Source organism: Hylobates moloch, unplaced genomic scaffold, assembly GCF_009828535.3.
Source record: "Hylobates moloch isolate HMO894 unplaced genomic scaffold, HMol_V3 SCAFFOLD_6, whole genome shotgun sequence".
Classification (NCBI taxonomy): domain Eukaryota; kingdom Metazoa; phylum Chordata; class Mammalia; order Primates; family Hylobatidae; genus Hylobates; species Hylobates moloch.
Genome location: NW_026652281.1, coordinates 66,783,910 through 66,811,127, shown reverse-complemented (window position 1 = coordinate 66,811,127; position 27,218 = coordinate 66,783,910). Strand labels below are relative to the sequence as shown.

Below are 27,218 nucleotides of genomic sequence, written 5' to 3'. Positions count from 1 at the left end.
CCATCATGCCCGGCTAATATTTTTGTATTTTTAGTAGGGATGGAGTTTCACCATGTCGGCCAGACTGGTCTCGAACTCCTGACCTCAGGCGATCCACCCGCCTCGGCCTCCCAAAGTGTTGGGATTACAGGCGTGAGCCACCGCACCTGGCCTGCCACCCACTTTTAAACAGAATTGATGGGATATTGAAGACAAGCTTAAATCTCTAAGAGCTCACAGTAATGTAATAATGTCCAATTAACTTCCTGACATAAAAGGTTCACCTTTGATGGTACCCAGTGCTCAATAATGTACAGGTTGCTGTTCCTATTTTTATCATGATTATCACTACTTCCTGTTCATAAATTGACTAACAGAGTGAGCAGTACATGTGTCACTGGCCCCTGGTGGTGTTGGTGACGGTAAGGCTGGGTTGGTGCAAGTCCTCATCATTACTGAATGTTCAGCCTGAATTACATTCCAGGGTTGGAAGGGGCCTCTTGGAGCATAATCACATTGTTGCTATAGTTCTGTGCAGCAGTGGCCAGCTGTTGGTCCATCTTACAGCTCTGCTTTTCCCCAGCAGTAAGATTGGGAGATGCTTTTATACCTCCCCACTCTTAATTAGTGCTGTTCTCATAGTCTTAGTCCTGTGGTAGAACAAGTAACAGGTGTGGGAGTGTCTTCTGGCCTATCCAGACAACAGGAAGCCTCCCTTTCCAATTTCACTAAACTATAGTAAAAGGAATGATTTTAAAAACAACAGCAACAAACTACCAGGAACCCCATAGGTAAATTAATAAGTGATTTAGAATCAAAATGCAAAAACGACAGTTTAGATTCCCAAGACAGTGTTTCATGCAGGCTTTCCCCAGAGCACGTGGATGCTACCACACAATGAGCTTCAGTGCCGCCGCTGCCTAAAGGACAAGGGCATGGCCCATCTAGTCCCTGCCCTGAGAAACAAATTCCCTGCTGTGGGAAGCAAACCTCTGTTACCTGTCGTGAACCAACACACGGGATATAATGGACACTCAAAGAGAGGTTCGATCCCAGGCTCCAGACCCACATGTCTCCTCTGCTGGGACAACTGCTACATTGCACTCTTGACAATTACAGATGGAACCTTTCATCTGCACCCCAGAGCCGCCAAGCCTGCTTCTTCATTGTCCTCTCTGTTCTCAGTCTTGGGTAGTGGCCTCACCATACACTCACTCACCCAAGCAGAGGATCTAGACGTCATCTTCTCCCTTACCAGCTCACTCTTACCACTGCTCAACATATTTGCAAACCCTAAATCTACATATATCTCAGGCTCTTCCCCACCCCGCCTTCCCCGCTGCCACCACCTTGATGTGGCCTTTTATCCTTTCTCTCCAGGAGCTCCTAACTCATCTCTTCCCTGCAACCTCACCGCCCTCCAATCCATCTGTTAGGTTCAGAGTCAGGTTGCAGCCCATGCTGAGGTCTGGGGGAGTGGGTGGATACCTGAAAGAACATGGGGGGTGGGGGGGGGCCATAGGTAGGTGAAAGATGATTTTGTTCAGCAGGAGCTGTCATCAGCAGCTCTCTCATTAGCAGCTCTTTCATCAGCAGCTCTCTTACGCTGTCCGCTGTCTCAGCTGCTTGAGCCGGTCACTCCCATGCATAGCTACGTGGACACCTCTCTCTTGCCTTCAGGGTCAGGTCAGCAGCTTAACTCTTTCACTCTCTGGGCATGAGCTCCTGTACAGTGTTAACAGGGCAATTATACCTTTTACAGACAATAGTGGCTTAGACCCAAGTGATGGCCTTCCATGTTATGGCTACATGGCTGTGATCACAAATGGAGTTATATGCCTGTGCTCTAAACTCACTGAGTCCCTTTGGCCCAGATGTCCACCTTGGCCTATCCTTGACCAAAGCATAGCTATGTACCTTAAACCATCCTGCATGCAGTGGCACAGGAATGACTTCTCTGAAAGGTCAATCTAATTATCTCCCACCCTTTGACAAAAATCTGTCAGTGGCTTCCCCTTACCTGAGGGATATGGTCCCAACTGCTCAACCTGGCATACAAGAGCACAGCCCATCTGTCACCCTTGCCTCTCCCAGTCCTTGTGCCCCTCAGATGGTTACCAGATCCTCCATTACACCATCCCTCCCACCTCTGTCCCTTTGCTCTTATACTTGGATCCTTTAAGACTCAGTGCAAGGCTGGATACTGTAGCTCACACCTGTAATCCCAGCACTTTGGGAGGCCAAGGTGGGAGGATTGCTTTAGCCCAGGAGTTCAAGACCAGCCTGGACAGCATAGTGAGACCCTGTCTCTATAAATACAAGAAATTAGCCAGGCATGGTAGTGCATACCTGTGGTCCCAGCTACTTGGGAGGCTGAGGTGAGAGGATCACTTGAGCCCTGGACATGGAGGCTGTGGTGAGCTGTAGTCATGCCACTGTATTCCACCTGGGGCAATAGAGCAAGATCGTGTCTCTAGAAAAAAAAAAAAAAAAAGACTCAATGCAGATGTGACCTCTTCCTAGAAGCCTCCTCTGTACTAGACCAGATGCCCCATGCTGCCTGTATATTCCCAAACCCCACCGTGAATAGACTCAACTTTGTGTTTCGCTGCATGGCATTTACCTGTTTATGTATCTGCGACCCTCCCCTTCCCACCTACCTAGGCTCAGATTGCCTTAAGGTCAGGGATGGATTTGTCTTTCTCTTCCCAGCACCTAAAAGAATCTATTTTATCCCATTTCCTCAATAGTTATTGGCAAGAACTTCTTCATCGAAATTAGTGATTAACAAAACCACTTCTTCCCAGAACACACTGGATTCCAAATAATTCCTCTCCTCACGCTAAGGATGCGCAGGCACTCAAGGAATAGCACTGCAGTAGATGCTTTAGTGAATTTCCACAGTGATGGTGTTGAGGCACTATGAGATCTTAAGTGTCTTCAGAATCATCAAAGAATGGGCGAATCCATCAGATTTGGCATATGGATATAAGATTACACGCCCTATATTCCCTTTGTTAATACGGTAATCCTATTTCACTTTTTTTTTCCTTTCCATATTACAAGAGCTGAGCTTCTTAAACTGGCTTTAAGTAATAAAATTACAGTACTTAGCCTCAAAACTGTAGTTCCTTTTCACTGCTGGTGAAGAATAAGATGAAGAAAATGTTCCCCTTTTCCCTGCAGCCAAGTGATTCTGGTTTGAGAGTTAATCAGCTCAGAATTTGATCTAACTGGGGGCAAGTGTTTTTTCTTTCTCTGTGATAACTGTGGCTTCCCAGAGTGAGTAATCACACACTGTTGGGGGCCAAGGAGTAAGGGGAAAGGCCCCAGGGAGTGACATCCATGATCTGCAGACATCGCCTTTCCCCAGGCATTAGGTTATTCTGTCCCATTTCCTCAGTAATTATTAGAAATGACACCATCAAAATTGCTGATGAAAAAAATCATCTCTTCCCTCAACAAGTGGGAATCCAGATAACCCCTCTCTTCACTCAAAGGACAAACAGATGCTCATTAGTTTATTCTTATAGACTTTAGTCTCTTTAGAAAGTTGGTATCTAAATGTAGAATATGATCTTCAATCTATTCAACACCCTGCCTTCCTGACAGGTATGCAGATAATTTACATATTTTGCCTAAATGCACTGCTTTGGCTCTTAGACTGCCTTTCGGGGCTCTTTGATTGTCTCAGATGAGTAACCTGGTGGCCTCCCAGATAATGAACTATGCTGATGTCAGCTCCCGTGCCAACGCCATCGAGAAATGGGTGGCGGTGGCGGACATCTGCCGATGCCTGCACAACTACAACGGCGTGCTGGAGATCACCTCAGCCTTAAACAGAAGTGCCATCTACCGGCTGAAGAAAACCTGGGCCAAGGTCTCTAAGCAGGTGAGCCTCGGCGTGTGACACAGTCTGCTGCTAAGAGGAGGAGAGGCTGGGAGATGGGAGCCAAGTTAAATATTACTAATTAGGAAACCATTAACTGAAATGAGCCGCTCAGTTGCCAAAGAAAGGTGCCAACATGGGTAATTACAGTGCTCTTACCACTTAATTATTTCATTCATGTGCATTTCTAAAACATTCATTAAAGCATTTTGGGGGACAGCCACAAACAATGTGGTTGTCAGTCAAGAGTTGTTTCCTGAATTATTTCGGAGGGTACACTGATTTTGAGTAAGCACACTTGTGTCCAATGGGTCCATTCTTTCTCTCCCAGAATGAGGGTGCAAACTTTGTGGGGCCAAAAGCCAGGGACAAAAGTCCTCATTTTTCACCTTTTTCTTGCTCATTCCTGTAGTAGATGTAAAGTTTTGGCATAATGACTTAGATGTGCAGAAATATAATTTTCATTTTCTTTCATTAATTTCAGCTTGCCCATGCCTGTCATTTTCACTCAGATAATTTCAAGATTCAAACTAAGTCATGATTCTTCCCCTGCCCTTTCTCCTGGCCTTCTCCCTGGGTGTTGGGTGCCTTGGAGGGCATCTCTGGGATTTTGGGCACCTGTCTGCTCCTCTGGCCTCCTGGGGTCATTATTTGCTGATTATTCATTGGGTACAGGCTGCTGTGAATTGCCTGTACCTGGGGTCACCTGGCCTGCCTGCCCCACCGGGGAACAATGCATGGTGATTGCATCCAGGGAGCCTGGCTGACCCCTCGCCTCTGGGGCGAGGGGGAAAGGGCCTCAGGGGAAGTTTCCAGGCTCCCACGTCCAATTGGTACCAGAGGACAGGAGGGTCTACATCAAGCCCTCTCTGCCTAACCCTCCTCTGCCTTGCTGTGAACACCCAGAGTTGGTGAGGGGAATCTACAGAGTGCCACCTCCGGGGTCCCAGATCGGAAGATCTAGGTATATTCTGCTGACATGGCCTAAAAACTGTCTTCGTTTTATCACCCCACTCTGAGGATTTAAGCCCCTCTCAGAGACACTTATTATTTCTTTTCCATCTTCATTTTGCCCTCCAAGCCTTTCCCTTTAGCATAGGAGAACAATTTAATTTCTCCATGTGGCAGGAAACCAAGCCTAAGTCCTATGTTTTATCTTGCCTTCCCCCGCTTATTTCTTAGTAAAAATGCAGTGCTCTGAGAATCCCAAATTTGGCCCCTTAGAACTCAAAAGTCCTCTTTTCTGTCAACAATGGACCTGCTAAATAAAAGCCACAGTTTTTAAAAATACTGGTTAAAAAAAAAAAAAAAAAAAAACACCTCTTGTTTTGAGATGATTATAGCTTCACATGCAGTTGTAAGAAATCACACGGAGATTCCCTGCACCTGACACCCGGTTTCCCCCAACAGCAGCATCTTACGTTACTACAGACTGTATCACAACTAGGAAGTGGACATTGGTGCAATCCACCAGTCTTTTCCAGATTTCACCAGCTTTCTAGGGATCACCAGCTATCACCAAGGGATCCCTAAATCTTAAGAAGGTTTCCAGGCCCACTCTGTAGTTAAGTGATGTTCTTGTCTTTGATAGGATGCTGGTTTAGGAATAACCGAACTGATCATGAAATAGAGATGATGAGACTAATATTGAAATGATTGTTTCAAAATTTGAATATACCATCTGTAGAGGCTCTAAATAAAATGTTAGCATTTCAGTCGCATTATAGGTCACTCACAGTGGCCTTAGCATGGGCTAGTGGACTGTCCTCCAGAGAGGCTGTCTCTAGAGCCAAGTGCCTTACTCCAGTCATGGTAGGTAGGGCCTGGTTGCAGATATGCCCTGCTTCAGACACCTTTGATGACAACATCCGCTGTGCAGCTGTCCCTTCTCTGCATCTGAGATCAGCCGGGGAGTTGTTCAGCAGGCCTGATAATCTGCACTCTGGAACCCACAGATTGGTCTGTGGCTGTAGGACAGGTTGTACTTTTGAAACTTTTTTGAGCAAGGTTAGCCCTGGACCAAGCAGGCCATCTCTAAGAGCCCTCAGACACCAGAATTGGGAAGACAGCCCTCTGCCTCTCAGGAAGCTGTGCAGCTCCTCTCCAGGTGAGACAAAGTAGTTTGAGGACCCTCAACCTGGGCATTCCAAGTTCTTCTCCAGGTAGGACCTGGATCCTCCATGCCCAGCCATGCTGCCTGGATGTGGGTATTCCCAGGAATGGGTTATCCTCCCCAAGGGCCACCCTACCACTCTCCTATGTTCATGGAAGAAACCCCAGACCAATGTCAACAACAATGTTATTTCTCAGTAATTATCAGTTATACTTCTCTAACAAATTGATGAAGAAGACCACAAAAGAAAGGATCTGTAGTAGAGAACATTGCTCAGTCAATACCAAGGCAACCAAACATGTGCTTTAGTCATTTGGAGATTAACACTCTAAAGGGTTCGTCGCAAAAGCTGTCTGACATGAGATCTCTCCTTTAAGATTCTATATTCGGCCTGGTGTGGTGGCTCATGCTGTAATCCCAATATTTTGGGAGGCTGAGGCGGGCAGATCACTCGAGGTAAGGAGTTTGAGACCAGCCTGGCCAACATGGTGAAACTCCGTCTCTACTAAAAGTACAGAAATTAGCCGGGCATGGTGGCATGCGCCTGTAAATCCCACTTGTCAAAAATAATTGACAAGCACGTGTTGAATATAGAATCTTTTTTTTTCTTTTTTTTTGAGACGGAGTCTTGCTCTGTTGCCCAGGCTGGCATGCAGTGGCGCAATCTCGGCTCACTGCAACCTCTTGAACCCTCCCGGGTTCAAGCGATTCTCCTGCCTCAGCCTCCCGAGTGACTGGGATTACAGGCACATGCCACCATACCCAACTAATTTTTGTACTTTCAGTAGAGATGGAGTTTCACCATGTTAGCCAGGATGGTCTCAAACTCCTGGCCTCAGGTCATCAACCCGCCTCAGCCTCCCAAAGTGCTAGGATTACAGGTATGACCCACTGCACCTGGCCTACTTGTCAGTTCTTTAAGTGCCTAAGTTTTCTATCCATTGCAATTTTTCTTTCCACACATTTTTGCTCTCTTTTTGGCTAAATGTGTAGATACAGGCACTTCCTCTTCTCCATATGTTGTTAACATTAAATGTAAACATAATGCCCTATCTCTACATCTTGAGAATCCTATCACACAATGACCTTTATTCTGGCAAAGGTATCAGCACCTGCCACCAAAGAAGAGAATTGAACATCTTTTGGCAATTCACTGTCTTTTTAAACCATAGCATTTTCATCACACTGAGTTTTTTCTTTTCTTTTTAGACAAAAGCTCTAATGGACAAACTTCAAAAGACTGTTTCCTCTGAAGGAAGATTTAAAAATCTTAGAGAAACCCTTAAAAAGTATGTCTATCTTAATTATTAAATTATACATAATTCAGAAATATATTTACATAATGTATATAGTATACAAACAGTGACCTACCACCTACTTTGCTTTGAAAAATAAATGGGAAACAACTTGTATCATCTAGGTATTTTTCTGATTTTCCTTATTATTTGGAATACTGTGCATACAGTAATTGTCTTATGGATATACTCATGGCATGCAGATTAAGAATTAAGAAGGTAATACCACCATAGTAAATCGGACTATCTTTTACTGTAAAAATGTTCTTGATTCAGTTATTTCCTAACCTAAGCACAATTATTTCCTGTGAGTTTTATTTAAATATTCCAGCACTTGTTGATTATTATTTTTGGTCTTTGGTTTCTAGATTATTGCCTTTCTACACACACACACACACACACACACACACACACACACGCACACACACACACACGCACACACACACACGCACACACACACACACGCAGAGAGAGAGAGAGATTGAGATTCTCCTGCAACTGGTATTCTCATGATCTACCACATGTACTTACTTTGGAAAAACATGAGTCCTATGATGGTATGAGTGAAAGCAAGACTAAGACTAATAATAATAATAATCATAATAGCAACAACAGCAATAATAGTATAAGAACTAATTACCGAAGTATTTACTAAATAACAGGTTTCATGCTAAGTGCTTGATGTGTCTTATGTAAGCCTCACAAGAAATTCAAGAGATAAGCTTTTCTATCTCCATTTTACAAAAGAGGAAACTGCAGTTCAGACAATGTTCCCAGTATCACTTAGTAATTGGTCAAGCTGGGATTTGAACCCAGTTCCTCCCGCATCAAAAGCCCATGTGCTTAGCCTCCGGCCTCTGAGAAGACCAAGTATACCCAGCTCTCTCTAAAAACCAAACAAAACAGTGTCTCACCTTAGTCCAAGTTGTGATGTTAAGTCTACACTTTCTAAAACATTTAAGTACCAACTAAAACAGAAAACAAGTTTTTACCAGTGCAAAGCTCTAATTGCATGGATTTTTCCATCTAGTTCATCAAGGCTGAATACTTGATTTAAAGAGGTAAGACCATAGAGGTTTCCCTCCAAGCTTCTACCCCTCAAAGAAGTGTGGGCAATTTACAAGTATTACAAACAATTACTGCTAGCAAATGCTTTGTATTTGTCTCTAAGATATCCTGTTGTTTGAACATGCCATTATTTTTCAAACACGTAGTAAAGCATGGGCTGTCATTTTGTATTATATTCTACTGTGAAATGTGTTTAAAATTCTGCATATTATGAATATGCTTCTGAAACTGAAATAAAAAGGGTTTGTTCTTCAGTATCAAAGGAGGATACTTTAATCCTCCTTTGTTTAATTTGGGGAGGGAAATAGACATTTATTCAAATGAGTCTCAGAACAGTGCCTCTTGGTCTTGGCAGTTGTAACCCTCCTGCAGTTCCTTATCTTGGGATGTACTTGACAGACCTGGCATTTATTGAAGAAGGAACACCAAACTTTACTGAGGAAGGCCTTGTCAATTTCTCCAAAATGAGAATGGTAGGTATAATTTCATAATTAGCCTGTTTCAATGGCTTTAGAGGTTTATAGAGAAGAAGCTAAGTAATAAAAGTCAATGACTGCCTTTTTTTTCTCTTCTTTTTTTTTTTTTTTTTTTTTTGAGAAACAGTCTCACTCTATTGCCCAGGCTGGAGTGCAGTGGCACGATCTCCGCTCACTGCAACCTCTGCCTCCGGGTTCAATCAGTTCTCTTGCCTCAGCCTCCTGAATAGCTGGGATTACAGTTGCACGCCACCATGCCCAGCTAATTTTTTTTTTTTTTTTGAGACAGAGTCTTGCTCTGTGGCCCAGGCTGGAGTGCAGTGGCGCAATCTCTGCTCACTGCAAGCTCTGCCTCCCGGGTTCACGCCATTCTCCTGCCTCAGCCTCCTGAGTAGCTGGGACTACAGGCGCCCGCTACCACGCCCGGCTAATTTTTCGTATTTTTAGTAGAGACAGGGTTTCACTGTGTTAGCCAGGATGGTCTCAATCTCCTGACCTCGTGATCTGCCTGCCTGGGCCTCCCAGAGTGCTAGGATTACAGGAGTGAGCCACCGCGCCTGGCAACCAGCTAATTTTTATATCTTTAGTAGAGAGGGGGTTTCACCATGTTGGCCAGGCTGGTCTCAAACTCCTGACCTCAAGTGATCTGCCTGCCTTGGCCTCCCAAAGTGCTGGGATTACAGGCCCGGCCCAATGTTTGCTTTTTAATCTTGCAGTGGAAGAGGAGGTGGATACTGGGACTAATACCCGATGTGGGCTGATTGAGGAGATTTTTGGTCATGAAATCCTTATTTAAACCAATGTCTAGAAGGGTTTGCCAATGTTATCTTCTAGAATTTTTATAGTTTCAGGTCTTAGGTTTAAGTCCTTAATCCATCTTGAGTTGATTTTTGTATAAGGTGAGAGATGAGGATCCAGTTTCACTCTCCTACATATGGCTTGCCAATTATCCCAGCACCATTTGTTGAAAAGGGTGTCCTTTCCCCACCTTATGCTTTTGTTTCCTTTGTTGAAGATTAGTTGGCTGTAAGTATTTGGATTTATTTCTGGGTTCTCTATTCTGTTCCATTGGTCTACGTGCCTATTTTTGTACCAGTACCACGCTATTTTGGTGACTGTGGCCTTATAGTATAGTTTGAAATCAGGTAGTGTGATGCCTCCAGATTTGTTCTTTTTGCTTAGTCTTGCTTTAGCTATGTGGGCTCCTTTTTGGTTCCATATGAGTTTTAGAATTATTTTGTCTAATTCTGTGAAGAATGATGGTGGTATTTTGATGGGAATTGCATTGAATTTGTAGATTGCTTTTGGCAGTATGGTCATTTTCACAATATTGATTCTATCCACCCATGGGCGTGGGATGTGTTTCCATTTGTTTGTGTTGTCTATGATTTCTTTCAGCAGTGTTTTGTAATTTTGCTTGTAGAGGTCTTTCGATTCCTTGGTTAGGTATATTCCTAAGTATTGATTGAGGAGATTTTTGGCAAAGCCATTTCAGCATCCCCAAGGAGATGGGGAATCCAAGGATGACTTCCTAAGACTGACCAGTGATAGACACTTGCTGAAGGCTTCTTGCTAAACAGCCAGGTTCTTTTTTTTTTTTCTTTTTTTTAAAGACACAGTTCTGTTGCCCAGGCTGGAGTGCAGTGGCCAGTGGCACGATCTCGGCTCATTGCAACCTCCGCCTTCTGGGTTCAAGCAATTCTCATGCCTCAGCCTTCCAAGTAGCTGGGATTACAAGCCCACGACACCATGCCTGGCTAATTTTTGTATTATTAGTAGAGACAGGGTTTCGCTGTGTTGGGGCCAGGCTGGTCTCAAACTCCTGAACTCAATTGATCCACCCACCTTGGCCTCCCAAAGTGCTGGGATTACAGGCGTGAGCCACCATGCCCAGCCTGGACAGCCAGGTTCTAAGCACTAATCTAGAAGCAAGGAGCCCATGAATGACAGCACCCAGAGCTTGCTTCTCCCAAACATGAGGCCACATAGTGACAGCTGTTCCCCAGTTTTGAATTCAATATCTTTTTGCTTTTGGCATTTCATGTGCCTCCTTGAGAGTCAAGAAAGCACCAACCATAGGAAATGGTCAGGCAGGCTCCACCCGCCTCACTGGAGGAAGGGACTGACCCTTCTGGGAAGAGGCTCAGAAGAATGTGCTGCAATGCAGGAAATACCTTTCTTTGCTTTTGTTGTTGTCATTTTGTTTTGTTTTTTCCTCTGTTAGATATCACACATCATCAGAGAGATACGCCAGTTCCAGCAGACTTCCTACCGAATAGATCATCAGCCAAAGGTAATATTATGTGGCTGTGAAGGAATTAATAAAGAAAAAAGGGGAAATTAATGAATTAGAAAACAACAGTAAAAGTTGATCCAAAATACCAAAAGCTAGCTCATAGAAAAGATCAGTAAAATAGAAAATCTTTGGCTAGTCTGATTAAAAAAAAAAGAACAATTCGTCATCAAGTTCTATTGATTTTACTTCTTATATTTCTTGTGAATCGGCCCCTCTTCCATTGGTCTTCACTGCCACAACCTTTTGTCCAAGCTGCCAATATCTGTTGCCTGCTCTACTTGCATTCACTCTAGGATGAAAAATTCATTGTACAAATTACAGCTAGGTAGAGCTCTCTGAAATGCAAAGTGGATTATTTTCTCTCTTACATAAAACATTTTCCGGGCTTCCCATTGGTCTTAGGATTAAAAAAAATTAAGAATCTTTGACATGACCATGAAGTCTCACATTATATGGCCCCTACTTTTTTCTTAAGATTCAGTTCACATCATATACCCCCTTACTAGTCTCCATCCTAGTCACAAATGGTCTTTTACCCTATTTTTTAATAGACTTTAGTTTTTTAGAATAGTTTTAGCTTTACAGAAAAATTGAGAAGGTAGTAGAGAAAATTCCCGAATACCTCAGCCAATGTCCCTATTATTATCTTACATTAGTATGATGTGTTTGTTAGACTTAATGAGCCCATATTGATACATTATTATTATTATTATTATTTTGAGATGGAGTCTCGCTCTGTCGCCCAGCCTGGAGTACAGTGGCACGATCTTGGCTCACTGCAAGCTCCACCTCCCGGGTTGACGCCATTCTCTTGCCTCAGCCTCCCGAGTAGCCCACCACCATGCCTGGCTAATTTTTTGTATTTTAGTAGAGATGGGGTTTCACCATGTTAGCCAGGATGATCTCGAACTCCTGACCTCATGATCCGCCCACCTCTGCCTCCCAAAGTGCTGGGATTACAGGCATGAGCCACTGCACTCAGCCGATATCTTATTATTAACTGAAGACCATCATTTATTCGGATTTCCTTATTTTTTACCTAATATCCTCTTTCTGCTCCAGGATCCCATCCAGGACACCACATGTCATTTAATTGTCAAGATTCTTTAGGCTCCTCTTGGTTGTGGTGGTTTCTTAGACTTTCCTTAACTTGGGTGGCCTTGACTGTTTTCAGGAGTAGGGGTCAGGTATTTTGCAGGATGGCCCACTGTTGAAATTTGTCAGATGTTTACTCAGGGTTAGCCTGGGATTATGGGTTATTGGAAGGAAGACCCCAGAGGTAAAGTGCCATTTTCATCACATCAGATCAGGGGTTATATTATCAACATAATTTCTGACTGTTAATGTTAGCTTGAATCGCCTGGCTAAGGTAGTGTTTGCTGGGTGTCTCCACTGTAAAGTTATTCTTTTTCCTTCCTTCCTCATCGTGTATTCTTGGGAAGGAAGTCACTATGAACACCCCACACCTAAGGAATGGAGAATTATGCCTGCCTCTCCTTGAGAGCGAAATATCTACATAAACTACTTGGAATTCTTCTGCTCAAGAGATTTGTTTCTTCTCCATTTATTAATTTATTCAATCATTTATTTATATCAGTATGGACTAATGGATTTGATACTTAGGGTTGTCATCCAATAATATTTTATTCTGTTGCTGAAACTGTTCCAAGCTTGGCCATTGGGTGCTCTTTCAGTTGACTTCTTTGTCATACCCTGATCCATGTAGGGTTTTCTCTTTTTCTTTTTTGAGGACTTTCTTACTTTCTGATAGTATAAGTTGCTCCAGGCCAGGTGTGGTTGCTCACACCTATAATCTTAGCACTTGGGGAGGCCAAGGCAAGAGAATTGCTTGAGCCCAGGAGTTTGAGCCCAGCCTGAGCAACATAGTGAGACCCTGTCTCTACAAAAAGTGGCTGGGCGCCTTGGCTCACACCTGTAATCCCAGCACTTTGGGAGTCCAAGGCGGCTGGATTACCTGAGGTCAGGAGTTCAAGACCAGCCTGGCCAACATGGTGAAACCCCATCTCTACTAAAACTACAAAAATTATCCAGGCATGGTGGTGGGCAGCTGTAATCCCAGCTACTTGGGAGGCTGAGGCAGGAGAATCTCTTGAAACCAGGAGGCAAAGTTTGCAGTGAGCCAAGATCATGCCATTGCACTCCAGCCTGTGCACTCCAGCCTGGGCAACAGAGCAACACGCTGACTCTGAAGGGAGAGAAAAAAGATGCTCTAGACTCATCTTTTATATTTTGCCCCAGTCCTACACTCAGATATTTCTGCCAAAAGCTCTAGTTCCTTTTTTTGGAGAATGGTTTCAGCAACCAAGATATGGGCTTTAGATATGCTTGTGTTATGGAGGTATCAGCTGACACAGCACAGGAATCTATGTGTGTATACTACTCATATATATATATATATATATATGCACACACACACACACACACACATACACACACATATTTATAAATATATCTCTATGTAACCATCAGTATTTGTATTAAGCCAAATATACTGATGCCTCTAACTCTGTTCTATTACCATGTGAATCATTCCAGCCCTCTCCGCACATTTGCTTATCTGTAAATTCCCTCTCCAACAGTGAGAGACACACTTTCTTTTAATAGCCCCTAGGTTTCACCCTATTTCTGTTTGCCACAAGGCGTTCACCTATGTTCTTCCTTCTGTCTGGAGTGCCCTTTCTTCCTCATTGCACAGTTTACTTGTACACAGCTTAAGTATCACTTAGGAAGACTTTCCTAACTTTCCCAAACCCCACTCCACTCTTTTAAGGTTGTATGGCACCATGTAAGTCTCCTTTCTAGCACTTAACTGCTGGAGTCACCATTTTAAATTTATTTATGTGATTATGTGCACATGCATGATATCCATGAAGGTCAGAGCCAGACTACTGTGTTTATTGTCATAGCCCCAGCATCTTGCACAGTGCCTGGACCATAGTAGATAATAAATGTTTCTTGAATTAGTTAATTCAAGTCAGGAAGAAGACAAGGTTGTGACCATCACTGCTACTATTCAGATTCAAACAGGAAAAAATTCACCATGGCGATGAAGCAATAAAAAGAAGCCAAAGGTATAAAAATTGGAAAGGTAAAGATTAAATACTATAATTCACAGATGATTTGATCTATGAAATCCAAGAGAAATCCAAGAGAAAATCCAAGAGAAAAACTGATAAATTATTAAGGGAGTATAGCAACTTGACATGCAAAAGCCAATTTTCAACACATTGGCAATAACCAATTCAAATGTAATATAAAAAAACTCAATCAAAATAGCAACAAAATCTGTAATGCCTAGGATTAAGTGGAACAGGAAATATGTAAGACCTTTATGTACTGAAGTACGTAAGGAGAAAGTTGTATCCTATTCATGGATCAAAACACTTACTACTGTAAAGAGGTCCATTGTCCTCAAATTAATCTATAAATGCATTGAAATCCTGGTCAAAATCCCAACAGGGTTTTCACGGAACTTGACAAACTTATTCTGAAACTCTTACGGAGGCATAGATAGGCAAAAAACAGACAAGAACTTTTTGGTAAATAAGAATAGTAAAGGAGAGTGTTCCCTACCAGTTATGGCCACATCCTAAAGTGAGAGTAAATAAGGCAGGACTCGGCCGGGCACGGTGGCTCACGCCTGTAATCCCAGCACTTTGGGAGGCCAAGGCGGGCGGATCATAAGGTCAGGAGATCGAGACCATCCTGGTGAACACGGTGAAACCCCGTCTCTACTAAAAATACAAAAAATTAGCTGGGTGTGGTGGCTGGCGCCTGTAGACCCAGCTACTCGGGAGGCTGAGGCAGGAGGATGGCGTGAACCTGGGAGGTGGAGCTTGCAGTGAGCCGAGATCACACCACTGCAGTCCAGCCTGGGTGACAGAGCGAGACTCCGTCTCAAAAAAAAAAAAAAAAAAAAAAAAAGCAGGACTCTACTGACACAGCAGTGCACAGTGCAAATCCAGTGGGGCAGAAGAAAGTCCATGTGTGTGTTTAGTCTACCTGAAAATCTAATACGAGATAAAGAAGGCACTCAAAGAAAGTGCCAGAAAGAAACTGACCATTCAATAAATAGAACAGGAACTTCGGCTCTCCATCTTACCATTCACAAAAATAAATTCCAGATGAGTTCATTACCTAAGCTTAAAAAGAAGTATTTATATTATTTGGATAAAATAAAGGATAAAATATTCATGACCTTTGGATTTGAAAGACCTTCTTAAGCACAGAATGCAAAAGCTGTGAAAGCCAAGCTTGACAAAGTTAATGAAAATTAAGGACTTCTGTATGACAGAGGACCATTATTTAAAAATCAAAATATAAGCAGTAGACAAGGAGACAACATTTGCAACATATAAAACAAAGAAACAGAATAAAAGTATTTCTATAATCTATAAGAAAAGCATAAACAATTCAACTGGTAAACCTGTGAATAGTTAATTCATAGAAGAAAAAAAATGGCCAATAAATATTTTTTAAATGCTCAACTTCACCAGTAAAAAGAGAAAATGTAAATTATAGTGGGACATCGTTTTCACTTATCGGATTGACAAAAATTTAAAAGATTGATAATATCAAACATTGCTTAGGGTATGGGAAAACAGGTACTGTAGGCTCGGAAGCTTTGCAGGTCATTTTCCATCATCACTTAAAATTAAAAATTAGTATATTGAATTACTGGAACTCTTACCATTGTTGGTGAGAATAAAATCAAACAACCACTTTGCAAAACTGTGCCATTTAGAAGTTGCTTAAAATGTTAAATGAGCACCCATCTTAGGAGCTAGCAATTTCTCTCTTAGGTATTTATCCAAAGAGAAAATGAAAGCATGCTCATTAAAAGCCTTGTATAAAATGTTCATAACATTTCTAAATAATAGCCCCTATTTGGGAAAACTCAAGTGTCCATCAACAGATGAATGGATAAACAAATTATGGCGTATCTCTACAATGGAATACTCAGCCATGAGAGGGAGCAGACTACTGGTACAGGCCACATCAAGGCTGAATCTCAAAGCACTATGCCGAAAGAAGCCACACATGAAGGAGTACACACTGTATGATTCCATCGATATGAGGTTCCAAAGTAGACAGAACTAATATATGGTGATAGAAACCAGGGCAGTGCTTGATTCCAAGAGCAGATTGACTGGGTAGGTGCATGAGGGAACTTTTGGGGATGCTGAAATTGTTCTTTATCATGAAATGTATGTAAGTTACATGGTGTATACATCTGTCAAAATGGATCAAACTATCCATTTCACTTTCATGTGTTATATTTCAATAAAACTAAAGAAATATTTTCATGGAAATCCCCCATGCCCCAACATATTCATTTCTAGTGTCAATTCCTTTCCTTTCACTTCTGATATCTACCCTAGCCTAGCAGAGTATTCATGCATGCACACCAGGAAGCATGCTAACAAGGAATTCACTGAAACTTAGTGTAACAGTGAAGTATTGACAGCAACTCAACATCCATCAATATGAGATTATTAAATAAGCTCCAATATATTGCACTATTAATACTGTATAGCAGTTAGAGCTCTATCTACTTTCACAGGGAGCTCTCTCCAACCTATCATTAAGAGATGAAAGCAGAATAAAATGTGCACCATGATGCCAGTTTTAGGGGGCAAAATGATTTCTGTAAGTACATGTAATCTCTATAAAGACATAGAAAAACAACTGGGAGAATACAAACCAATTAGTAACAGTAGTTCCTCTTGAGGGAGGTACCTGGGATTGGGGGTTGAGAGAGGACTAAAGATGTTTACTTTTTTTTTTTTTTTTAACAATGGAAACATATTTATGATTTTTTGGTCAAATAAGATTTTTAGGTGTTTAAGAGAAAATGTTGAACTGTGTTAGATTCCCTCAGAAAATGTATGCACTGGTGTCTGAAAGAGGTAAAAGCTGGGACTTCCCCTTTTTTTTCAGGTCACACAGTACTTGCTTGACAAAGACCTTATCATAGATGAAGATACGCTATATGAGCTGTCACTAAAAATTGAACCTCGGCTCCCTGCTTGAAGATCTGGCCTTGCCCCTGAGTCCACGGGATGTTCATGGAAAGCAGGACAGACAGAATTGTGTATGCCTTGCCTATCACGGTACAGCACGAAGCCAGTCTCCTTTCTCCACCAAAGAACATGGAACCAGACTGGAATTCTGTCTCCAGAGAGAAACCCAGCTGTTTGGGTCAAAGACAGATGCTTCAGACTTGGGTGGGAAGGTGAAAGATGGCTATTTAGACAGCTGGTGTCACATTTTACGTAAGGGAATGTCAGATGGGAGATGCTAGTTGCCATTTTAACAAAGCAGGTAAATCGGTAAATTTTAAACTCTGTCCGTGTTCTGTTAGAACTCAGGGACAAGGATCCATGAAAAAGACCTGTGATGTTTCTCTGGCGCTTTACTGGCCTGGGCACACCTACCAATCTTCTAGGATTTGACTGGTTCCATTACATTTCCTTTTGGTATAAGCTTCACAGAAAAGCTGACACTTCCTCTACAGAGATGGACCAACACATAAGCAATTTCAGTCTACAGCATGTGCATGGTTTTCAGTGCATTCTAAATATTTCCATGTGAGGAATGGTACCTTCTGAAACTGCCTTTCCAGTCTTTAGGCAACGGGATAGGAAAGAAAGAATGAAACACAAATGGATTTGTATGTAACATTTCCTTAATTAAATGCAGTAGGCTGTGCCCCAGTGGATTCCAGACAGTGGCTGTCTGAGGTGGGTGGGGAGCTTTTCCTTGAGACTGTTGGTCCTAAGAAGCCAGCCCCCCTGGAGAGGCAGCTGCAAAAAGGTGCACGCCCATCTCACCGACAAAACTGTGGAACAGACAGAAGGCCACCAAGTGCTGTGGGGAATCATGGGTTTCAGTGCTGAGTGAAAATCTATACCTAAAAATCATCTCTGCACCTTGCTTTGCTTGTTTTCTTTCCCCACTCATAGTACTGCAGGAATCTATTCTCATTTACACAGACCTTTTTTTAGGCTTACTATGAATATTGGCTGTATTTTTTTTAAACAGTTTAGTGAAATTTTCTTTTCAAAACCCACACTTCCATATGCTGTTCGTAGATCTCTTTCTTTAAAAACTGATGTTGAGAGATCTCTCAGAATATTGTAAGTGCATGGGAAATGGGCCCAACCACCGAACAGCTCTTACATTACAAAACCAAATGCAAGGGTTAGCCCTGCTACCCGAGGCTGGGGAAGTGACCTTCCTTTTCCCAATATTGTCAGTTGTTGAAGAAATAGGGCTATCTCATTGTTTACCTCCCTCTTCTCTTCTCAGGGAGACTGCTGCTTTAAAAGAAGGAAGAGAAAAAATATAGTTCTATTTCCCTGAACCTGTTGCACCTGACATTTTCTCTTAGCGGCATGAAACTTACTGATGCTGACAATGAAAAATTGATCTGTCTGGCTGTTTTCCCTCTTTCCTTGCACTTTAATTATATTGCTAGAGCTAACAGACTAATAAATTCCACCTGCTGGCTCTTAAGACTCAGTGAAAGAGCTAGCATTGGTAATGTACCATAGAGGTAGAGAATGTACATTTTCTGCACGGTAAGTGCCATCTCTGTATGTAACTATATAGTGAAATATCAACTAAGTAAAAGAAAATATTTATAATATTTGAAGACCATTCCCAAAATATTTTCAATAGTTCGTATTAGCCAACAGTGTAGCACTCAACCCAAGGAGGGTTCCTTATGGATGCTTTCTTTTTCTTTTTTAAAGTTGCTTGTTTGTTCTCTTTAGTTTCAAATAAGAGGTTGACGCATCTTGATGCATGATGAGAAGCATGGGCTGTTTGGATCCTAACAACGCATAACTTGTGATTTATTTCTCAGTGTTCCAGAAACTGAGGGTTTGAAATAATATGTATCAGTTGCACCAAACACCTCAAGGTCTTGCAGAGGAAAAGTAAAGGTTAGCTTTCATGGCTCAAAAGCATAGTCCTGAAGGGTGAACTAAAACCGGGACAAATCTGTGAAAGGACCACACACATACCAGTTTCAGGCCAAACAACACGTGGAAAGGTGGATGCATTTCTACTCTGCCTTGGAGTTGCCAGTGTCCTTCAGAGGGAAAGGGATGGGTCTGCGTGCACTTTTTCTGGAAGTTTGGACTCATTTCTTTGACCCAAATGTTCCAGAGACACTGCAGCCATTCTTATTAACAAAAAATAAGACAGGAGTTTCCAAATGCTCCTTCCCTTTTGGATTACAGCTTTTCTTCAACTAGTGACAAAGCTTTTGCGCCTATTTCCTGCAGGATGTTGGAACTGCCCCGCAGTGGTCATATTAGGCATTGTCAATTGCTATGCTGACTTTTAGGGGGTTTTTGTTTGTTTGAAAAACAGGGTCTCACTATGTTGCCCAGGCTGGCCTCGAACTCCTGGACTCAAGCAATCTTCCTGCCTCAGCCTCTCAAGCAGCTGGGAATACAGGGGTGTGCCACTCACTAGCCTTTCGCATTTTTGTTTGAGAATTACACCACTTTCTGGAGTCTGCAGCCTTCCTGGAGCTGCAAGAGAGCAAGAGAGAGAGCTCCACCTCTGAGGGAGTGTCTGTTGATGACCTGCACTATTCGTGTGCCAGCTGGGAGAGGAATGCACATATTAAAATACCTTCAATTTGGTCAAATTAAAAATCCCCAAGAGCAATTTGCAGTGTTTTTTCTGGTCGTTAAAGTACCCGTCCTCTTCTGCCTACACACAAAGCATGCATTCCCAGCTGCATCTGCCTCTAGTCCATTATGGAGACCCATTTCTAAGAGGAGATGGGAGGTCAACCTCTAACAGCCAAGTAGCGAACATGTATACTGTAAAATTAACCTAGAAAATCAGAAGAAAAATCCAATTTCATGCTTTCAAATGAATGCCCACATTTTGTACTGTCAATGGAATTATCTTGGAGCTTTTAGGGGATGCCTTTGGTTATTAACTGAGACATCTAATTTTGCTACAGGGACAAATCTCTTACCTAATCCAATATATTATTTGACAGATTCAGGCATGAAGTAAAACGTTGTCACTTTTCCTTAGTGTTTTTCTGAAGGAATTTAAAGATGGAATTTTAAACGGCCATTGCAATATTTTCAAGTGGCTCTCATACCAAGTCCCATTACTGTTTGTTAAATTTCAGTACGTCTTAAAGTACTGCTTATAAACAAATGAAACTCAGAGAAACTGAATCACTTGGAAGAGAAAAATCCATTGTGGTCCCATGTGGAGCGAATAATGATGGATCAGCACCCTTTCTCTCATGTTGTTGTATAAGATGAGACTTTTGGGCCAGCATCGATTGGGCAGCTTTTAAATTCTTAACTAAAAAGAGTAATGCAATACCGGGATTATTCCCAATAAAATTAACTTTTATTTAAAAGCAAGAGATTTTACTTAGCTTTTTTTTTCTTCAAAGTTTGATTTTATCCCCTTGAAAAAAAAGTCTCTTCACTTTAAAGTATAAAGGTTTTTAAAAATCCAATTGCAAAATGTATTATTTTTACAACCATCGAAAAGGCATAAAAGAGAACATACTATTTATGGCTGAAGGGTATAGCCAGGCTAATGTCCACAGCCAGAGGGAATCAACAAATAAGAATCTTTTTCATTTCAGTAAGAAATCAGATTGTAAATTTAATGGCTCGATTATAGATACCACCATGTAATTCCTGGTAAGAAGACTTAAGTCAATGAAATCTAATCAGTGTGTCATTTCTCAGTGGCCATTGGTGACTTAAGATGAGGCAGAACCAAAATGGAAAACAGTCATTTTGTTGTAGGTATAAACACATGAACGATTCAGAAAATTATTCATCTCAGCTGCCATGCAGCATGACATTAACATTAGGATTGATAGTATAGTCTGATCTGCTCAAGGAAAATAATAGTTCTATTATACTTAATGATGTTGGTTTTTATGCAGCTCATTTCATTTTTCACTAGAAAGCCAGTTATGAAAGAGAGCTGGCCTAGGCATCCTGGCCCTGAGTCCTAGGCCCAGTCTCCAACTGGAAAACCTTAGGCTGGTGTTTACACATCCCTGAGCCTCAGTTTCCTCATCTGCAAAACGGTGTGAATAGTAATCCCTGTGCTGCTTATCTCACAGGGCTATTGTGAGGACCAAACGGATTAGACTGTAAACTGCAAAGTGCTGTCCGCACGTGAGGTCATCTGCTTACTGTCCTCAGCTCTCTTTTGTAGAGGATTTCAATGTATTTCTTTATCATTTGAGTGTGTGTGCGATGGACGAATATGTGTGTGAGTTTGAGAAGCATATCGTTCGTGTCCAGTTACTTTGCAAATTTGTGGACATTTGTGATTGGACAGAGGGGTTTGTGCTGTGGCCTAACACTTGCCAGGTGAGGTGTAGGTTATGCCTATATGCAAATTAAACTTCACCTTTCTTGAATATTCAGAAATCTCACTGGTTTCTTCATTTAACTCTTTCCCCCCCATGTTTCTACATTGTCAACTTAAAACCATGAAATGTATACATTTAGAAAAAATAGAACTTAATTTCTTTTTTTTTTTGTCAAACTCTGTTGTTTTTATTTTTTATTTTTTCGTTTTTTTTATTATTATACTTTAGGTTTTAGGGTACATGTGCACAATGTGCAGGTTTGTTACATATGTATCCATGTGAGAACTTAATTTCTTATAAAGAGTTACAATCTGCAGGCTGGAGCCTCTGGACAAAGCCAAAAGCAAGCACTTCAGATAAAAAAGGGAGAGGCTGAGATTTATGCCCAAAAAGATGAGCCATACATATACATTTAGTAGGTTATAGGATAATCTTATGAATATTTATGAGAGGCCCTAATGCATGCATAGTCAGTAATCATATATGTTACATGTTACAACCCATGTTCACTTTGGGATGGAGACTTAACATTAAAATTTTAGGAAAGGAAGTCTTGAGGCAGTTATCGAGGTGGGGGAATGTTGGGTGTGACTGACCTCTTGCCTTGCCAAAGCTGTAGAATCTGGTTTTTGATGTTTTCTGGGGTCTCTTTACCACAATGAGTCTGTTTTGTTTTTCCTGGGGGCCTAGGGGCTTTATTTTTATTTTACATCTTCTTCATAGCAGTGAACTCCTTCAGATATTTTACTTCTAAATATTCTAAAGTTCAGGAAGAAAAACAGTTTAGAAGAGGCCCTAAAATTCAAAGAATTTGGGAAAGCTTTGAAATGATACAAAGGATCAACTAATCACACTTTCTTTCCAGTGCTTAGATTCTTCCTGTGACACCCCCAGCCTATATTTGATTACTTCCAGGCACAGAGAACTCACTACTACCTGGAACAGCTCAGTCCATTGCATAGCAGCTCAACGCTCCTGAATGGGCAGTGGAGAGAGGAGAAGCTGCTGGGGTAGAGTCCTGGCCTAACAGTCACTAGGCTCCACCTAGGAGGGGCTTCTGAAATAAGACTCCTATCTACCCCTAAAATTACTGCAGTGGTTATATGGATTACTATATATGAAAATATTTTAACTTCTATGAAGTTGTGGCAACATTTAGAGCTGATGGAATTAAGTTACAGTTGCTGGACACAAGAATAGACTAAGGAAAGGGGTTCCTCCTGCCCAATTCTGAAATGAGCAATCCAGGCTGGTGGGACACAGGAACCCAGGTTCCTTTCATCCTATTACTTGCTCATCCCACAAGGCATCGTCCTTGCCTTCGAGGTCAAATCTGGGGCCTGCTCTAGCCACACTCTCGCTGGACTCAGGAACAAGTCCAGGACATTTTCCTTTAAAGCAAATGATATGGCAGTCGCACACTTCAACTCTGTTCCTGCCCCTATGGCAGAAGCCAGCCACAGGACAGCCTGGTGTGGCTAGAGCCCCAGAGCTTCAAAGGGAGTTGGTAACGATGAGAAGGGAGTGGATGCCATGTGACAGGGATGACATTTGAAAGATTTCCAGAAAGCCAGAATTTCTACTGAGTCCCTTTTAGAGATTTCATCCCCATCACACAACCTTTATAATAAGCTTGAAGAGGACCAGGCCCCCAAAAGAAGAGTGGTACCCTCTTTTCTCAACAATGACCCAACTTTTCTTCTGACCTTACTAACATATACATTTACTCTGTAAAATATAAGGTGTTGAGGTAGGGTGAGTGGAGGGGGCTCTAAATGTTGATTAGGCAATTGGGGAGGAAAAGGAGGTTTTTGCTATAACTTCCATTCTTTAAATCTACAATTCCATGCTCTTTAAAAGCCTTATAATTTTCTGGATCTGGGAGCTGGGCTATTTCAGGGTCACTGGATTTATTTCAGTTGGCACCTGAACTGACTTGAAACAAGTGTGTGTGGAAAAGAGCTATTTTGAGAAGGAATAAACCGAGACTGCCCTGATGACAGAATATGCAAACTGGTGGGTCTTGACTCCTTAAAGGATTATGAAATTTATTTGATTGGTCCCAATCTTTATATGACCACCCCAATCAGGAACCTTCCCGTCCCGCCAAAAGGCCCCCTCACGTGCACTCCCAGTCAGTACCCCATGCAAAGATAAAATAGATGATATTTTTAAACATGGGTCGTGTTCAAAAGAAATGGAAACTCTGAAGGAGAAGCACACTGGGTAGAAGGTTATTCCTGGGGCTCCACCCCCTGCTCCATCAAGTCCTCTGAGCATGAGCTGGGCTCTGAGAAGGAAGAGACAGGAACCAGTTGGTCATGTCCACGTGGCCTCAGAAGCTGAGTACGTGACGGTCACCAGATGCCTAGGCAGGCTCCCTTGAAATGGCAGGGCTGGTGTCCAAAATCCTGCTGGGTCATTACTATTTACAGGCAGCCTTCCCGGCGTGCGGTGGATATCCCAAGCGGGGCTATTTTTAAGCAGGGCTATGGCCTGCCGTGGGTTAAGCTGGTGTGGACAGAAAGCGAGATAATCTAGCCATCTACTGCAGATGGCCTGATCTTGAGCAGAAACGTGACTGTTATTGTCCCTGGATCCAGGCCCCAGACAAAGACGCTGGAAGGAGGTCCCTCCAGCCCCTGGCTCAGAGCCCGGTCAGCTGCTGGAGTCAGGCAGCTTGAGACATCCTCCTCTCCGACCTTGGCTTGAGGGGTTCATCTTCCAGAGCTCACCAGGGCCCCAAGGCTGGTACACCTGAGAGAAGAGAGAAATCCCTCAACAGATGTGCAATTTCACCTGCTGGCCCTTGCATTCTGAGATCCAGAGCCCTGGCAGAGGAGCCTCCAGGACCAGGCCTGGGGAGCAAGACTGGCTCCGCCTTTTATGTTTCAGAGAAAGGGCAGGTGCTATAAAGGGCCCAGCGCCCAGGGGCCTGCCTTCAAGGGTACAGCTGCGGGGGCCGGTGCGCCCGGAGGTCTGCGCTGGGATTGGCGAGGTCCTCTGGCCCCGCCCCGCCCCGCCAGGGAGGCTTTTCCAGGCCGGCCCGGCCAGCCCGCCCTGCATACACTTCTTGGCTGTGTGCGCTCAGCAGGACGTGGGAGACTCCGGCTTCAAGGTCGGTGAGTCTGTGAAACTCTGCTTTATTCCTCCAAAGAGGGGTCATGGCTAGAGCCAGTGTGAAGGGCCTTGGAGGAGTGGTTGCAGGGCTGTGGACCGGGACTCCGTTAGGAGGCTGACTGGGAGGAGGCAATGGCGACTCGCTAAAGCCAGCAGAGCTCCCGCCCTTGGCCGAAGCGCCCCCTCCACCCTGCACACAGGTGGGGGCAGCTCAGCACCAGGAGCGGAACAAATCAGCACGCTGCCTGCAGGGCCTCTTTTTGGTAGTGAATCAGGAATTTTTCTTGATGGAAAAAAAAAAAATCTAAAGGCTGTATTTTGACACAGTTTGGGACAACTTTAAACTTCAAGTATCTTTCCCTTGTAATTCAGAGTCTAATCCACTCATTTCTGGGAATGTTTTTCCCCAGCAGTCTCAGTCTCAAAAGACGTGTAAATCAGTGACTTGGGATGAACTAACTAGAAAATTAAATTTTTGAGAAGCTATTTACTAATAAGCCCAATAGCCAGGCCCAGTTTAAACTGGCAAATAGTATTGCTAGAGATTCAGTTTTGCTGTCACTAATACTAACACATTGATAATGAGACAAGTAACCGTCTCCCCTCCCCGCCATCCTTTCCCACCGGAGGTTAATTAAAAAACAACAACAACAACAAAAACCTGTGGAATTGGCCCCATGTGTTTCACCTGGGCAGAGGCCTGTTCTTCGCTAGCTTGGTTGCTTGGTTGTCCCGGGGTTAAAATCAATCCTGTTCTTGCCCCTGGAGTGGTCTGCCTTCAAATGCTCTCCTCCGAATATGAGGAAGAGTGACATTTGACAAACAGACCAAAACCTTTAGGTCTCCTCAGTGCTGCCCTTTAGACCTTCCAGAAAGTGTTGCCAGGCTCGTGACCCCTCACAGTGTCAGCTGAGTCAAGTGAGGGGCAGTTAGTGGCCCTCAGGACAAGGTTACGCTAGGTACACCAGTGTGCTGTTTCCAGAAGGGCTGCTTTTCCTGTCTACGGCTCTCACATTTTCTGTGTTCTGAACTCGTGTCCTTGGTCTGTTCTCTCTGTCCTCTCATGGAGGCGAGCATGGCCACAGCATGTGGCCAGAGACTTCCTGACAGGCAGGCTCTTCCGGGAGGCTCTTGGCCTTGTTTGGCAGTGTGAGCACTTCACTTCCTCTGCATCGATAGGCACCTTTTCCAAAGACCCCAGACTTTGGAGTTAATCACAACTGTGGGTTAAGGCACTGTCACAGCAAAGCACAGGAGTGCCACATGCACCCCATGGACTCTGCCAGCCTCATGACCAAATCACATCATTAGGAAATGGGCCATAGGCAGGTCAGTTTTCCTAAGGAAAACTGTGGGTTGGGTCAGGGGGAGTGCCATACAGAATGCGGAGTCCTGGGGTTTCAGACACAGGAGGGGGACTGACTTTGCCCCTAGCTCAGAGGCCCTGGGCCTCCATCTCTGCCATAGCCTACAGCAGGCTCCATTTGTCTTCCCAAAGGAAGCCGCATAGAGCCTGTGTCAAGCATTCTGGGAGCTCCTGCCCACAGAGCCAGGAATCCAGCAGCAACCCATGCTGAAGGTGACTGCTGGAGGTCACACTAACCCTTCCTGGGAAGCTTCAGAGACTCCCTCCCTTGGGCGGGGAAGAAGGCAGCCCACTTCTTCACAGCACTTCAAAGGACTAGATGGCTCCTAGCTTCCTGTTTTCTTGAAAACAATTTACCCTTGAGGGACAAGTCTGGTAACGGTCCCATGCCTTCATCACAGGAGGCCTAGGAAAGGCCTCTGTTTTACAGAGTAGGATTCTAAATATCTCCTGCCTAGGACTGTCTATTTGCTGAGTAGAACAGTAATGCCAAGAGTGCCCATTAAGGTTGGCTGCATACCGAGTGGTTGTGAGGTAACGCAAATCCTTTGCTGTCTTAGAACTGGGAGGAGACAGGCATTTTCTGCTGGCCTAGGAGCCTGGCATCGTGAGAATTTGTTCAGAGTGTTCTGTGGAGCTGGTCCAAGCCCAAGGACGTCCTCTGTTTTGAGGTGGCTCTCTGGATGGAAAGCTGACACGTGGTCCTCCTCCTGCCCTTCCACCTGCCCTCTGGCTGAGGAGTTCAGACACACGGACGCTGTGAATGGCTGGACCAGAAATAAGTCTGAGTCAGCAGAAAGGCAGACATGGTCCATCCGGGATGCCCAGGAAGAGCAGGGGGCTCGGGCTGGAGGAAGTGACAGAACCCAAGGCCTCTGCTTCACATTCTAGGATGTCACAGAACCAGAGAAGACCATTAAGACCAGGATCTGAACTCCCAGTATACCTGCTTGGGACCAAGAAATGTACAGCTTGTGGCCACTTAACAAAAGGGCTTGATGCAGCTTCCTTGTTTTTTTAATGGGGAGGGCAGTGTAGGAACAAACAGAATATTATTGCTTTTGGCTCTGTCTGGCTGTGCTCTTGCACCTCCCCATCGCCCCAAATCTCCCTGGCTTGGAGCCCAGGTATTCTGCCAATTTTAACCTAGATGCCATAAGCAGTGTTTTTCAATTCGGGAGTCATCGCGGTGTTCCAGGTTAGGGAAA

The 27,218-nt window shown here is 43.4% G+C and overlaps 2 protein-coding genes and 1 long non-coding RNA gene across 8 annotated transcripts in view; 2 read left to right on the top strand and 1 right to left on the bottom strand.

Moving 5' to 3' along the window:
* RASGRF2 (Ras protein specific guanine nucleotide releasing factor 2) overlaps nucleotides 1-21,610 on the top strand; it is a 270,733-nt gene extending 249,123 nt beyond the window's left edge. For 3 of the 4 annotated variants that reach the window (XM_032156933.2, XM_058440755.1, XM_058440754.1), the window contains exons 23-27: nucleotides 3,674-3,871; nucleotides 7,191-7,270; nucleotides 8,700-8,817; nucleotides 11,045-11,113; nucleotides 17,078-21,610. In XM_032156933.2, the coding sequence (XP_032012824.1) occupies nucleotides 3,674-3,871; nucleotides 7,191-7,270; nucleotides 8,700-8,817; nucleotides 11,045-11,113; nucleotides 17,078-17,170 (558 nt within the window). In that variant the 3' untranslated portion in view covers nucleotides 17,171-21,610. Of the gene's footprint in view, nucleotides 1-3,642; nucleotides 3,872-7,190; nucleotides 7,271-8,699; nucleotides 8,818-11,044; nucleotides 11,114-17,077 lie in introns of those variants that run through there. The other variant, XM_058440756.1, reaches the window with a different exon arrangement.
* A 2,992-nt stretch (nucleotides 21,611-24,602) lies between these two features.
* CKMT2 (creatine kinase, mitochondrial 2) overlaps nucleotides 24,603-27,218 on the top strand; it is a 33,370-nt gene continuing 30,754 nt past the window's right edge. The window contains exon 1 of the mRNA XM_032156935.2: nucleotides 24,603-24,642. The gene's annotated coding sequence lies outside the window, so the exon portion shown is untranslated. The remainder of the gene's footprint in view (nucleotides 24,643-27,218) is intronic.
* Nucleotides 26,539-27,218, bottom strand: part of LOC131383806 (uncharacterized) — a 60,534-nt gene continuing 59,854 nt past the window's right edge. For all 3 annotated transcript variants that reach the window (XR_009214123.1, XR_009214125.1, XR_009214128.1), the window contains one exon: nucleotides 26,539-26,777. This is a non-coding gene — a long non-coding RNA (uncharacterized LOC131383806). The remainder of the gene's footprint in view (nucleotides 26,778-27,218) is intronic.